Genomic DNA, 16,536 nt, shown 5'->3' on the forward strand with positions numbered 1-16,536 from the left:
AGTGTATGTCTTCGTAGGTGCAATTTTCAATGCTGTTTTACGCAATCCATATACCAGCACCATTACCTGTTGGGCGCATGCCTTTAGCGTCATCTTTCACGCCCACCCTTTCCCCATTTGACGTCCGCTGAGTGCTCATCAAAGTCACACAACATTTACAGATTTTGGAACTCGGTTCGCACTTTATAAGTCTCCCCGTTCATTTTGGAGAACATTTAAGACTTTTAAGTGCACCTTATGGTCGTGAAAATATGGCATAAACTATGATGAGTTGCACTAATACTGTGAAACTACCTTTGAATACTCAAAAGAAATACTTGTAAACATATTTCACTTTTCTTGGGCACCAAACCTTTTTTTGCATGTAGAAGGCAGTGAAAACATCAGTAAAATTAGGGAAATATACTGTGCTAAATAAAACTAAATAAACTAAAGAAAAACTACACTTGAATTGGTTTTTAATTTTGCTTTTATTTAACCTTAAAAAACGTTTTCTTTTGCTTCTCTAGTATGCATAATTTATTCCAAACATTCAAAATGGGGTATACACCTGGAATGGGGAAAAAACATGATTAGTAACATAATTTTTTTCACACTGTAAATTAATATATTCTAACAACCTAGGTAGGTTATGTCTTTTATTGTTAGGTGTTGTCGTTAAGTGCTTGTGGCATACAGGTCATGTTGTGTTACTTTGAGTGCTGAGATGTCAGAGTTCATAAACGCAACACTGTGCGTGGTCGTGACTGACTGTGAGGCAGCACATATGCTCTTGATGTTCGATATCAACCGCGGTTATACAAAAACGGTGTTTTGGTTTTTAATATATATGAGTTTGTTGACTAATGCCTCCATAATCCACAGTAGACTCTACAGTATGTTAGCATACCAAAACAGGACATGTATGTGGCGTTCCATCAGATGCACACGGTAGCCTGTGTGGGCTATCTACAGCTAGCTTCCAGACCCAAAAATTAGCTGGAGGCGACCATCACGCAATTTTGAACGCAGCAAAAGCCCTAATTGCACTTTTCTCCTTGTGATTTGTTTCCTTGTCATTTCTGCTAGGTGTATGTACGGAGATCAGAGAAAATGATAATCAAGCTTGAACATTCCCGTAAACCCAAGAGTAGCCCTCCAAATACTAGAGTACTGAGTCACTGGTGAGTAACTTATTTCTTTTTGTCTTAACCTCCAACCTGTTGCCCGGTTTCATGCGACTCTTAAGGCCCTGATAGACCAAAGCGACGTCCAAGGTCGTGAAGCATCGTGGCGTCTGAATGCGCCGTCTGTTTGGTGTAGTGGCCACCTTCGTAGTGTCGTAACCCGTCTGTAAGCGTCTTGTACGCATGTGAACATTTTGGACCTCACTAGTTGAACTAGTTAAGTCAAAATGTCACATTAGTTTATCTAGTGGATATTTGGGGCATCACTAGTTAACAAGTAACATTTTTTAGACTTACTAGTTAACTATCAAGGCTACAAGGGGCTTTCACTCATTAAATAGTCAGTGTTTTATCCTTCTATAGTTCACTAGTGGCTATTTCAGCTCTCACTTGTGAACTAGTGGCTATTTCAGCTCTCACTAGTGAACTAGTGCAGGAAATCATAGGTCACTAGTTAACATGTTAAAATAACGGTACCGTTACACCCCTACTTGTTAGTGTTTGTTTTACAATTGACACATCCTCAACTTGTGCCACATTTTAACATTGCGAATTCTTTTTGCAGGACATTTTTCTCCCTAAATCACACCTAGAAGAAACAAGGAAAATGTACTTGGCCTGTATAAATGGACAATACCAAATACTTGGTCCATCCTCACATCAGGCCTATAGCACAGTGAATCCTGGTGTGAAACCACAACAGAGTGCCATTTTTTGTGAAGGTGGCCCATCTAACAGGCAGATTGACGTTTCTCATCATCCAGCTGGAGGGAATCATACTGGCTACCAGAGGCCATGTGTCAATCTGCAGAACCCTTCTTGTAATGTGCAAAGAGGACAGCCGTTCGAAGTAACTGGATTTCAAAACACTGTTAGTCATTCATCAGTTCAGCATGGGTCTGAACTCATGTTAAAAGCAATGCCTTATCAGGACAGGAACAGCCCATTTTCATTGCCTTGCAATCAATCATCACCCACACCGGATAGTAACATGTCTTCACCTGCTCTTCAGCGTAACATGAATAATGAGGGCTTGCATCAAGTCTTTAACCAAGGTTTATTGAAACCTAAGTTAGTAACCTTGACAACGGCTGCTCCACTTAAAGTCAGACAGGAGGTTGTAAAGACTGGAGATGAATCCTCTTCTACAAGTGACGAGCACATTGCTACAGTCAACAAAGCTCAACATGAACTGTTTAGTTTTGCTCATACTAGAAATTTTATCTGCAAACTCAACAAATTTGCTGAAAGACCTCTATCTACTGGTCAGAGTTTGCACTTTTACAGTTTGAATCAGCCAACAAAACAATTTTCATCCACTGTCTTGGTTGGGAGTCAAACAAACGCCCCCCTAGCTGCAGAGTCTAGGCATGATGTAATTGTCACAACTCCACAAGGATCCACCCATCAACAAACTACAACACAACCAAGTGTACGGCTGGTTACCACAGACTCAAACGTGCGCATTATGAATTCAAATCCACTGTTGACACACTTGCTACTGGCCCCAGTATCAGTGAGCAATAGCACCCAGTCATTATCAACTAATAGACTAAATGACAACTCCATTTCTGCAAGGGTCATCGCTGTTGTGCAACCAATGTCTCCTCAAAACAATGCGATTACCCCTGCAAACAAAAAATGTCCCTCACCACACAACTTGGATTTATCCACTGTGGACACACAGAACAAGACTACAAAAGAGGATTGTAGGAATCCCCTTGAACGTGAAACTCAGCCACAGTCCAACCAATGTCTGAATATGCGTACATCAGCTACCAGACATGCAGATGACACTCTAAGTAATGGTCTGCGAGTGCATCCATCAGCTACCAAACATGCAGATGACATGCTAAGTAAAGAACAGAGTATGCATCCCTCAACTACCAAACAAGCAGATGACATTCTAAGTAGAGAACATTGTATTGGAACATGTACTTCACAGCCGGTAACCCTTGAAAGTCCAGAAATGGGAAAGGGGGCTAATAACAAAGATGAGATGTCAGTCGATGCAGAGCCTAGTGTATTTGAACTTGCCTCTCTCCCAACAACTAAGTGGACTTGGAAAGAATTAGCTTCGTCGTATGAAGGATTTGAGATGCCAGATGTGTCTAAAAATTGCGATTTACGAAAGCAACTATTAGTCATGTTTTGGGGTGCGAGCTTTGACAATTTGGCTTGTATTCTTAAGGCAAAATCTTTTTCTGACGAGATTCGTAATATTTATTTTTTTTGTGCCAACTATGTGAGAGAAGACACTGTTGTGCTGTCACAAGTATGCCCGAGGTATGCTGATCAACTAAAAAACTTTCATGTTCTGAAAGATGGCGAGGTTTACACAGAACTGCCCTACACATCATCATGGTTGAATACAAATGAACAGCTGGACGATATTGACAAAGAGTTTGGCCCGAATCTTTCCAGATGTATGCATCTCAACCAGCCAGATCCAGTTAAAGGAGTCACCAACATTTCATCACAAAATGTTAGCAAGGTTCCCAGATCTGACACTGAAACAGGAGACAAAGATTTTAACGACACTCTCGCCAACATTCCATCACAAAATGTTAGTAAGGTTCCCAGACCTGACACTAAAGCAGTAGACACATTTTGTGATGACCCTCTTGCCAGCATTTTCTCACAAAATGTTAGTAAGGTTCCCAGACCTGAGACTGAAACAGTAGATAAAGATTGTAATGACCCTTTCGCCAACATTTCATCACAAAAGGTTACTACGGTTCCCATACCTGACACTGAAACAGTAGACAAAAATTGTAATGACCCTCACTACTCTTTTGAAATCCAAGTTTTGCCACCAGAAGAAGCAAAAGCTATCTTTGAGCAAGGCCATGTTGTGATGTCACAAAGTACAGAAAGTATTGGTCAACCAGAGGAAGTCCCAAATACTTGCTGTGCTGTGGTAGATGAGCCCCTTCAAGATGTTGTGATGTCACAAAGTACAGAAAGTATTGGTCAACCAGAGGAAGTCCCAAATACTTGCTGTGCTGTGGTAGATGAGCCCCTTCAAGATTTACACGTTACAAGCGGATCAAAATTAAATAACACCTTAAATCGTTTTTGCTGCGTTGCAAAATGGAAACAAACAATTTTTGGCTCCAAAACACCTTTACATGATCAGTGCCAGTGCAAGGAAGAACTGTGCGATTTTACCCAGAAGCGAGAACAAATTAACTGTCCACAGTTTACATTGGAACCTGATCTCCAATCCCTCTCACCGGAAGGAGACATGGAATCTAAATGTGAGCAGAAAATGACCAGCAGCCTGCCGACAATAAGTTGGCTTGAAATATGCAATGAAATCAGTGAGACCTTTGAATTAAATGACGATGAAGAAATAAATGACCTGCATGGTCAACAATCAAAAGGAAGCCAAACAGAAATCAAAAGTCTAATCAAAGAATATGTCTCAAATTGTGACAATATTACCAATCACGTTGCTGACAAGGAAGATGATTTTAACAAAGCTCAGCCCAAACCTGCAGAAAGTTTCCTGTCAACTGACAGCGACTTCAGTGATAATGCTTCTTGGACCAAAAATCCACTTGAGAGTATTACGTCACGCAGTAATGAACATGTTGAACAAGCTCCAACGACATCGTCATGTGGGACAAATTCACTTTTGGAAACGGAACAACAAGTAAAATGCAGTGCAAAGTCCGGAAGTCAGACATATCTCAGTAAAGGAACACATGGAACTGATGAAAGGAAACGGAAGAGACTTGACAATCCTAACAGTATTTTTCCATACCTGAAGAAGTTGATGAGGAAAAACCTGAATTCACATGGAGTTGATGTTTCAAAAAATAAGGTTGTTGTTGCTTCTGATGGTGAACCTTTAGTGTCAGGCAGGAAAACTGTCCAGCTGATGCTATTTGGCTCTTTACCACAGGAAAAGCAGGCTTTGGATAATCATGGAAACGAGACAGCAAATCCACCCAAAGTAATTTTTGCAAGAGTTGACTCCAAGAAAAAGCCCTGTAGCGGAGAATCAAACTCATTTGGTTCAGCTACAGAAGGTACTTTATTTCAAACTAAAATAAAGCTCGGGACCAAACTGAAACTAATTACGGGAAAAGAAAAGACATTTCGCTCCACAAATGACAAGGGTCTTGTTGGCCAACAAAGCCAGTCTGTTAAACATGACAGAAGAAAGAATGAAAATGGAACCCAAGATGATTTGCCCATCCAGGAGAATGTCTTGAAGTTCAGCGTTTTGCCCACTAGCTTCCGCTTTGAAGATGAATCATCAGGCCAGAAAGAAACCACAGAGCATTCTTCAGGTAAGTCACTGTAATGATCTAAATCTAGAGTTTACCAACCTTTTTTTGAGATGGCACACCACCTAACAAAAGTGTTTGAAAAAGTATGAATATTGAAGTAATGATCTTGTCTCAAAGTAATCACAAAAGCGTGGGATCGATTCCCGCTCAGTGACAGTGTCTATGTGTGCCCTGCGACTGGCTGGCGACCAGTTCGGGGTGTAGTCTGCCTTCGCCCATTGACGGCTGGGATAGGCTCCAGCAACTCCCCGCGACCCTTATAGGATAAGCGGTTTGGAAGATGACATGACATGACATATTCCACAAACATTGGGCATAGCCAATGCACAATTTGAAATGTCCTGAAAAAGAGAAACTAGAGGTGTACTGAGAAGCAGACATCGAACAGGTCAGCCAAGAGTAACAAACAGCAATTGATGACGGAAACATTTGTAAGAGCTGCGAAGTAACACCCAAAGACAATGAGTGACATGACTGGCAACCTCCATGGGGCAGGGATGAAAGTATCACAATCCTCTGTTCCAAAAAGACTTTGAGAGAAGACACATATTGGCCATAATAGTGTTGTAGTTCTCGAGATCGGTCTTGGTCTGGGGACCGGTCTCTTAACCCATTAAAGCCTAAAGCGCCTGGCGCAACAGCTTCCCAGAACCTAAGGTCGTCTTTGGCATTGAAAACCTGAAGTTTTCCCAGAAATTCAACACCTACAAAATAATTGATATCTCAGCCCCTGTTGCAGACAGAAACATAATTCCAAAAGATTTTGAGACCTTAGATATGTGGCTTGCACACAAGCCCAGTTTATTAATCTTGACCGTTTCAATCGAAGATGTAAAAATAAAGAACTATTATTAATGTAAAAAAATCGAGTGGTAATTACCATTCCTCTATTCTGTTACAAAAATGTCAATATTGTCATTGTCTACAAACATATATCTTAACTATATATCACGTTCGACTGGTTCTACTGGTTCAAAGTCATCTATATCACTGCCGTTACACATTTCAGAGCTCCCGCGATCGACCGACATTATGACTCGCAAGAATTCCGGAACATCCTTTGCGGGCTTATGACACCGTCACGTGTATATTCTGATGCATTTTATTGGTTAAGAGACCAATAATTAAATAATAAAAATAAAATGACGTGTACGCTATCTCGGGTTTAAGGGTAGAAAGACGCAACAGCGCTCCCGGCTCTAGTGGTAGAAATGCGGTTATAAGCTCCCGTCATTAATGGGTTAACAAGACCGATCAGTACTATTGTGATCAGTGAGAAACGCAGAATGCAGGTGCTGTGATGCCTTCACTGTGTTGCCCGGAGTGCCACACCCCCTACAACAACGTACCATAATTAGTTTTTGTTTAATTATATTCAGTCTTTGTCTTGTTTCGGTCTTGATACTCTCTAGTCTCGATAATGTCTTGGTCTCGGTTGGTGTGGTCTCGACTACAACACTAGGGCGTATCACAAGATTCAAACCACGCATCAGCTAAAGAATCGGAAGGCCAGGTTGGATTTTTTTAAAGTGGATTTTTTTTTAAAGAAGTCCAGAAATGAGCCAAACGTTTTGGAACAAAGTTTTATGGGCTGATGAGATCAAGATTATCCTCTACCAAAGTGATGAAAAGGCCAAAGTATGGAGAAAGAAAGGATCTGCTTATGATCCAAAACACACAAGCTCACCCGTGAAGCATGGTGAAGGTAATGTCATGGCTTGGGCTTTCATGGCTGATTCTGGAATGGACTTACACTCAACAAAATCGTCATCCTGAACAATTTTCATTTCTTCCAGATGAATCTTCCTCTGAATCAGAAAGGAAAAGCCCTTGTAAGAAGAGCCGAGGTAACTTATTTAAAAGCATACAGCTTTCTACAGTGGTGTTTTTTATTTTTATTTATCAGTGTGTTTCAATGTGCAGTGGATGTGTGGAGTTCCTTTCCTGGAAAGGAGTCCTCTTCTATACACCATGGTCCAGAGTCCAAAAGCTCCAGTGTCTTTGCAGAGTATCAAAAGAAATACATGGAGAAGTCACAGTCATCCATCATTCAGTAGTAGTTAGAGGCACATAAATGTTTGGTGTGAGATAATTTTTGTTTCTGGTTTTGTATCATATCAAGATGAAGAGGTCGTAACATTTTTGCACATGTGACTTTCAGGCATACTTCCTTTTTAATATTTGTAAATTTGTGTATACATTATCTTTTGTACTTTGCCATGTTGGTATTTTTGTTGATATTTCATCTTTATTTTACTTGAAAGAAATTTATGATGTTGTATTTTACTTGAAAGAAATGTGATGTAGTTTACCATAGTTTAACTGTGGTAGATCAAAGGACCTTATTTTACTCGGTTTGTTGCAAAAAATTGTATTAGCATCCATCCACAAGTTTAATATTTTTCTATTTAGTTGCTTTTTGAGTTGTTGAATAAATGATGGTATTTTTTCAGAACAGTATGTTAAAGTTCCGTTTTTATTTAAAACTTGCCAGAAACATGGTGCTTTATGTAATTTGTCACTGTTTTTACTTGTGGAGCTTTGCTATGCAAGAGGAATCTCCCACTGCAGACGTCTTCTAATCAAATCAAACAAAGCCTTCAAATGTCAGCATGTTTAACTTTGTACTGCTGATTTTGTGGATTGTTTCTCATTCTCCACTTCCACAAACTAAAAACAATCCCAGGTCCTGGTCCAATCTCAGCCCTGGTTGAGTAAAAGATCTCAGGTCTTCGGAATTCTTCACGTTCTTTTTAATTCGGATTTCTCTATAGTGTTGAGTTCAATGTTCCCTCTAATTTTCCATGCGTCTGAGCATTCACACAAATTCCCTGAGCATTCATTGGACCACGGTGAGCAACAGCACACGTCCACATGGCAGCCAAACCAGTATCACACCTGACCAAAACCTGAGATTATAATGCTTAGTCATTCTGCGCAAATGTCTCACTAAGGAGAACCTGACACTAACGTCCAAATGACTCAGTGTCCTCTGTACTCAGGACTGTTTGGCACATCACATCACATTCTGAAATGCCGTCACACATGCTCGACACATTTTCAATGTTTTCTTTTAGTACAGTTGCCTGAGATGAAAGATTGAGGAGAGCAATTGACAGAGGGAGTCTGGGATGGGCCGCAGCTCCAACAGGTCTCTTTTGCCGCTGTGGAAATTGGCTGTCAGTTGAATTCAATGAGAAGCAGGGGTCCAAGCTGCTGGCTGATCACACAAAGCGTTTTATTCAAAACCTGAGAACAGGTCATAAGTGCACAAGTGAGCAGTCTGAATTCTAAAGCACGTTACAGCAGGTTTTATAAAGTTTTTGCCGGGCCAAACCACTTTTTCTGATTGAACAATGCCAGTTGCGCCCTGGCACCTGACCGATTTTAATGGTAACATAACAGGTGGCTTTACCCCTTTTTTTTATGGCCAACACAAAGGTCTTTCGAACTTAATGGTATCTAATGTTTGTTTTATATCCCATCATGGTCAATTTTGATTTATATTGGTGTCATGTTGATTTTACTGGAGCTATAATAAAAGGCCCCTAATGGGCCGTCAAACATTTTATTCTTTGAGCACTTCAACTACATTTACAGCCACCCGTCATCCACTTCAATTCAAACAGCGGACATGTTCACCCATAACCACTTAATTCTGTCTATTGGAATTCTTAGCTGGGGTAAGATCGATCTAAAAGCTTTTCATGTTACTAATGGAGGGTCACCAACCGTCACATGATTAACAACTGTTGCTCAAGTGTTTTTTTATTGGTATTCTTCTGTTATATTTTTAGGAGATGTCATTCTAATGAACAACTGTTAAGTTGTTTTTTAAGTGTTTTATTGGCATCGTCATCCATCACCTTCGGGACAGCCATTTTCATTACAAACGCTAGGCGAATACATGTCTATCATATATGATTACAAACGCTTGGCTAAAATCCGTCATTGTGCAGGCAATAAAGAGACCGTGAATTTTTAGTAAAGTACCCAGTTCAGTTGGTTTCATTATTTATTCACAAACAATAACCTTTTGATATTTAACATTGAAATGTGTTGATAAGGTCATTTTATGGACCTGTTTTTCAACACAAAGTGAATCTTTCTACAAGCAATGCTTCGATGAGGGATGCAAATTGTACAAGATATTTTGACATTGAATATCACTATTTCACAAACACCCTAAAGTCTTTTGTTAAAGTCGTTTGTTAAAAAACAAACAAACAGTAAAACAGTGCATCATAAATGTAGAATTGAGGGTTTTGGGACCAAGGAGAGCGCTCCAAATGCGACAGGTGGCGCCCTCCCTCTCTTGCTCGCCTGGTAATCAGTGATTTGCTTCAGGTGTGAAATTGTGCTGGCTATATATACACACAGGACACCAAACATTTTTTTTTTTACAAGTGCAACAACCTTCCGAATTATAATCACTGTTTTTACTTCATGTACTGCTGTGCAAAGTCAATTACTATTCATCTTAACAATTTAGGTTTTTATTTTAGCTCCATGTATTCTGGTAATCCTTTGAGGGCGAGGCACAAAATTTTAAGTCATCATTAAAAGGTATGGTTTGTTCATAATGTTTGGAGACAAATGCTTTTAATTAATTAAATCAACTGTCTACTTTTATCGTCTTGTCCACTGATGGGGAGGATTATAGGGTGTCACTGTTTTCCCCATGATCCAATTCAGGCTATGGCCTGAATTTAATTCTTGTCCCTTTTTAGATAAAATCATAACTCTCTTTTAGTAAAGTGTTTATCCTGACTGTTTATTTATTGAGCAAAGTGCAATATTAGAAGTGGCTCGGCATCTATTACCCATTTGGTTTTGAGCGTGGATGTGCTGTGGGTTTTTATATAACTGTTTGCTGTAAAGTTTAGAATCAGCCATTGGCGACATTTTTTTATATACCTACATGGGTAGTGATACTGCTACACTGCCATGCACTTTTGTCTATTTTATTCTTTTGTGAATAAAAGAACATATTTTTATATACTGTATATCAGCCTCTCGTTCTGTTTATTCAGGACAAACCTGTGAATGGGTGAAATGCCTTGAATATAGAAAAGTTGCTATACCTCAATTCCTGGTCACTAGATAAATCAAACTAATTTGTTAAATATAACACAACTTCAACTACAGTACTGTTCAGTTGTAACACAAGTAAGTAAGTTATAACTTCATTAATTAAATGCGTTGCACCACACAATGCATTCTGAAACCGAAAAGGAACACTTAAACAATATATTTCAGTTGACCCTCCCTATGCGCGGGGAATAGATACCAGGCTGGCCCGCAAATAGCGAAAATCTGTATATAATTAAACATTGAAATGCATTGTGGGGGGGCATGTATTTCATGCATTGCATAGTTTTAAATGAATTGGCCGATTCATCTTTTTTTTTTTTTTTTTTGCCAAAATCAGCAACGGAATCAGCCTCTCGGGCCATTGAAAAAATAACTTGCGCTTAAGAACTCAGAAAAATGAGTTTGACTAAATTTGGGCAAAATAGATCAATATTACTACTCTGTCTTGTACTGACTTTCATATCTAATCCTGAATTTAAATTAACTTAATTTCCCTGTTTGTACATTCATAAGTCACCTTTTGTCAATTGTTGTGATGATTTGGTGCCGCAAAAAGGTGATGTAGCAAGAGCACAGGCGGTGTAACAGTTGTCACGAGAGGTGATGTGATTTAATTCTAATTGATGGGTTAGGGTTAGTCCAAAAGGGTGAGGAATAATTCATCTATCCAAGGATGAAAACCAAAAATCCAAGATAAGAAAAATGCAAAATTATCTGTCAAAGCGTCCCCTTGGATTGGCAAGAGAAAAAGGCCCGCAGCTTCTGTGACTCTGCCTTATATAGCCTTTGTCCTTCTACAAGCTTCCATACTAACTGCGCATGTCTCAGTTTTGTTTTTCACTCAGTCCAGTGCTGGTAAAATTCCATTACCTCATCTTCTCAGTTTGGGCGTTGGCTGATCACTCGTAAACAAATCTCTTCAGCTCACAGAGTTATAGACTCCAACAAACACACTATTATTTAGGAAAACAGTAGTATGTTTGTTTGAAACAAACTCAATATTTGAACAACCATGATACTGTGCACATAGCAAACAGTATTATGATTGTCTAAAACAAATATGTTAAAGGGACACTTGGATGATCTTAAAGGTACACTTAACACGCTTAACATTGGCACTTATATAATAGGTTTGCATGTAAAAAATGACATCGGCGACTCCGGCCAAACAGGGATAGAATACTAGGGGGCGCGGCCATTCTTATCATTAACAAGGGGCGTTATTCATGGAGTCACTTATTTCCTAATTTCTCCCAAATTTATTGACAAAATAGAAAATGACAACTCTTTTCATTTTCCTGATCAAAAAATATATAAATTAACTAAAGTGAAAACATGGCCATCCCGGCCCCACCGTCCCTTTAACATTGGCACTTATATATCATAGGTTTGTATGTAAAAATGACATCAGTACTAAAATGCCTCCCCCAAAAGACTAACGGATTTACGGGCTTTTTTTGTGATTAGGTTTACAACAAATTGGCCCGCCCCCTTTTGGAACTCGGCTTATTTTTTCGGTCTCAGTTGTCTACGTCACAGGAGGGAGGCAAACATGGTAATATTGCTCGATTTGTCAGTTCTATTGTCTAAAATGGCGACCGTTCGCCACCAAAATGTAAACATTACTACTCGTCCACTTCAACCTATGAAAATATAAAAGTGTTCTGCACAATAGTTTGGATTTATTGACATAAAACGTGAGCTCATCATGATCACCTCCACAAATTTCCAAAATACCGTGGCGATTGCTCCTCCACTTACACAGACTGAAGCAGACAAAAGCTTGAATGCGCACACGTACCCCGACTGGTTATATTTCGGACATTTAGCGACGCTAAACTCGTGTCAACTCTCAGGAGGCAGACGGCGACTGGCAGCGGGCAAGCAATCAGGCAAGCATGTGCAGTGTATTTCCTTCCAAGGAGCATGCGACGCAAGGCCAGGCTGGTTGATGATGAAGAACTTCTCCGACAATTCAGTTGATTGGAAATAAGATTTTATTAAGACCAATACAGCTGATGCCAAAAGAAGTTGCTCTCCGAGTTGCCTTCTCGCGTCTTCCTTCTTATCGGGAACAGAATGAATATTCAAACTTGGGAATTACATATGCATTTGTTACACTCAATGGCTAATTTCTTTGTCTGTTTCCCGCCTGAATACCTTCAAGAAAAGAAAGGTACCATATGGCACGAGGCGCCACAAAGTCTGCTTCAACTTGCATCCCCCAAAGATTGATTACCTTGAGAATGATCAGTTTGTGACAGGCAGGCCCTAGGGCTGCTTACACTCATGTTCACTTCCTGAGCGCCCCTGGCTCTCCCCCTGAAGAACCAGTGCCCTATTGACCCCCCAGGTCTACGGGAGATGTCTCCCCTAAGCTAAGAGCATTCCAGTTGAGGGGTTTTATTATTAGTTTGTGAAGACATATACATGTATGGCTAGTGAAGGGTTTTATTATTAGTTTGTGAAGATATATAAATGTATGTTAACCATTTATTAATGATTCAAAGTTGTATTACAAATGAGTAGAAGTAGAGCTGTTTCAAGGTTGCAGTATCAGGGGAGCGGATGTATCAGAGGAACACAATGTGTGGGCGGTTTGATGGTACCAGGTGTCGCCAGTGAAAAACAGGGAGACAAAGGCAGGGGCCACAGTTTCTCTGAAGGCCCCGGCCTCTTGGAATGCAGATAACTTGGTGTTTTCAGGAGCTACAACCCAGCGAGTCATGTGCACAAGAAAAGGCGTCATCTGAGACGGCGGGGAAAAGAGAGCAAATCAGCATCTGAAGAAATATATTGCAGATACCATGTAACTAATGAAAGGATAGTGGCTAGTGTTTTTGGTGTGTTTAATTTGCATATTGTTTTCTATAACTGTTCGGGGCAACTCGGGTGTGGTGTTGCTCTCTGATGGCCACAGGAGTGCACAGATCCGTATTGAGAGGGAACCGAGCCCCCGATACTGTATTAGCTTTTGCTGTTAGGAATAAAATCTCGGTGATTCGGCTGATTGGCTTTCTGGTCTTCTCTCTTACGGAACGAGCACACATAATTGTTAGGTAAGGTGAAGCAAAGGTTAATCCATCCATCCATTATCTATACCGCTTATCCTCACAAGGGTCGCGGGGCGTGCTGGAGCCTATCCCAGCAGTCTTTGGGCAGTAGGCGGGGGACACCCTGAATTGGTTGGCAGCCAATCGCAGAGCACACAAAGACAAACATCCGCACTCACAATCACACCTAGGGGCAATTGAGAGAGTCCAATCAACTTACCATGCATGTTTTTGGAATGTGGGAGGAAACCGGAGTACCCGGAGAAAACCCACACAGGCACGGGGAGAACATGCAAACTCCACACAGGGAGGCCGGGGCCGGGATCGAACCCACGACCTCTGAACTGTGAGGCGGACGTGCTAACCAGTCGACCACCGTGCCGCCCGCTAAGGTTAATGTCGGTTCAAATAATAAATATATGGTAAAGAATTTGGAGTCAGATAATTAGGGTAAGTATCGTGATTTAGACCTTAAACCTAACACAGTGGTCTGATGGCGATATCTCCCAACTAACTATAGGGGCATTCCAGCTGTGACTGTATTAATCTATCTTAAAATATACTTCACATGGATCTTTGTCCCACCCCCCTTCCCTCCCCGGCTAACAGTAGGATAACGGCACAGCTAATAGCAACAACTAGCTTCAGGCGGTTAAAACAAAAGGCGTTAGCACAACAACATTAGCTACTTACCGTCTGCCCAGCCTGCGTCTCTGTCACGGGGTAGCGTCCCGAGCAGTCGCGTGCGTTGTCCGACACCGCTTGCAGCCGCCAGCTTCGGCGTGAGTGAAGCGGCGGCGAGAGTGAGGTAAGACTTCATCGAACAAGCGTCAATGTTCAGCGAACAAAAAGTTCACCATTTCGGCTGTTACGTTCCAAATTGGACGGCGTGTTGTAGGTCGAAAAACTGGGGCCATTCCTCATCCACATAAATGTGCATGTCCACTCATTCCCACTTCAGTCCCTGTAAATATCCTGACTGGTGTTAAATGCCTCGCCCGTCCTAACCGTGATCAGCAAAGAAGCAGTGTTTTTTTTTTTTTTTAGCAAAGAAGCAGTGTGTGTGCTCATCCCAGCCTAAATCTATGTAGCTCTGCTCACTTCCACATTTCCTCATTCTCATATAAATCATGTCATGTGATGTGCCATGTCAAGGTGAAGTGCTGGTATAAATTTGTATTGTACTTTAGATGCTAGGTGTTGACATAACGAATTTGACTACTATAAACTTGCCAGCTCAGACAATACTGTATAAAGTTTAAAAGTATAAATCCTAGTAAAAACAAACATACCAAAGTTATAATTATTCTTCCATTGCCTATGCAGGTGTTTCTTGCCTGCTCTTCAAATTACCTCAGGTAATTAGTATCCAGTAACCCGAGCACAAAAGTGCTATAAGTCCATTTTACATGTTGTGATAGAAGAATAATATAGTAGATGATGCTTGGAAACCGCTTTGTGTACCAGATGGCCCGTGTGCATTTGCTCTCAAGGGATGTCACATCCGATGTAAGAACAAGAATAAACCAGTTGTCTACATAGGAGAGAATGTGACAATAAGAATTGTACCTACGTGTTATCCATTATATTGCATTGCTAGAATGTACAATATTAAGTACTCAGATTGTATAAATGACATGTTCATGTAGACAAGATATCATAATATCATGCGTGTTTTAAATAAGTGTTTTAGACAATCATAATATTGGTTGATATGAATATAATAGTTTGTGTTCAAGTAACGTGTTTGTTACAAACAAGTTGACTGTTATTCACCTAGATAATGATGTGCTTGTTGGAGTCTATAATTAAGGAAGCCAAAGAGACCTGTTTACAAGAATGATCAAGCCAACACTCATACCCCAGGGAAGATGATGGAAAAACACTGGCCGATTACCTCAGCGGACTCACTGAGAAAAACAACTTTGATCTCCCATATTGAGCAAAACAAGAAGTCTGTGAAGGAGGCAGTGAATGATGCGTCGAACATTGTGATTGACCATTGCAATGAAGAGACACTACCCTGCCAAAAATAGAATAGCTTCTCAATGAGTTAAGGAATGTCAAACAAAACAAGGGGCAGGGTGATGCTCAGGCAATCCCTGAAGAAGTCTTTAAGAAATGCTACCAATGCCTTAAACATTGTCACAAATGAGGAGGATAAGGCATTTCTTTTTGCTCAGCATGAGCTAACCAGTGATGAGCAGCAACTTCTCTTTCAAGTTGTTTTGCGACATTCTACATAATTCCTTTTTGGACTCCAAAAAGAAGAGTTTTGAAGGCCGTGTAACAGTTTAACACACAGTTTAGTATACAGTTTAACAGACAGTCCAACAAATCGAAATTTAGAAGGTTTGAATTTTGTTCTACACACCGTCTTTGGGGGGCGGCACGGTGGTCGACTGGTTGGCACGTCCGCCTCACAGTTCAGAGGTTGTGGGTTCGATCGGTCAGACCTTCCGCCTTGCCTCTGATCCGGTTATTCGGCAAAGGTGCGCGGGCTGACGTAAGCAGGACAGACTTCCAAAAATCGGGGGAGTGAGAACCTAAACAAATCTTTCCCTACACCGGCTTAAAGGGACGGTGGGGCCGGGATGGCCATGTTTTCACTAACAAATTCATTTTATATATTTTTTGATCAGGAAAATAGAAAGAGTTGTCATTTTCTATTTTATCAATAAATTTGGGAGAAATTAGGAATTAAGTGACACCATGAATAACTCCTCTTGTTAATGAGGAGCATGGCCTACTACCAATCTATCCTTGTTGGGCCAGAGTCACTGGAGGACCCGATTACAAACTCTCCATTGGAAATCATTGTACTTTCATTGCTCATAACGTCCAAACACGGTGATCAATTGGCACCAAAATTTATGTGGACATCCTTACTAATGACCACTTCAACATATCAAAAGGATTAAC

At 40.6% G+C, this 16,536-nt stretch overlaps 1 protein-coding gene across 1 annotated transcript in view; it reads left to right on the forward strand.

The window, feature by feature from the left end:
- Nucleotides 1–10,473, forward strand: part of amn1 (antagonist of mitotic exit network 1 homolog (S. cerevisiae)) — an 18,129-nt gene extending 7,656 nt beyond the window's left edge. Inside the window, exons 2-5 of the mRNA XM_086027377.1 lie at nt 1,069–1,163; nt 1,732–5,467; nt 7,264–7,314; nt 7,391–10,473. Of these exons, the coding sequence (XP_085883503.1) occupies nt 1,774–5,467; nt 7,264–7,314; nt 7,391–7,524 (3,879 nt within the window). The 5' untranslated portion in view covers nt 1,069–1,163; nt 1,732–1,773 and the 3' untranslated portion in view covers nt 7,525–10,473. The remainder of the gene's footprint in view (nt 1–1,068; nt 1,164–1,731; nt 5,468–7,263; nt 7,315–7,390) is intronic.
- The last annotated feature ends 6,063 nt before the right edge of the window (nt 10,474–16,536 follow it).

Source organism: Filicampus tigris, chromosome 4 (assembly GCF_054856515.1).
Source record: "Filicampus tigris isolate MCC_2025a chromosome 4, RoL_Ftig_1.0, whole genome shotgun sequence".
Classification (NCBI taxonomy): domain Eukaryota; kingdom Metazoa; phylum Chordata; class Actinopteri; order Syngnathiformes; family Syngnathidae; genus Filicampus; species Filicampus tigris.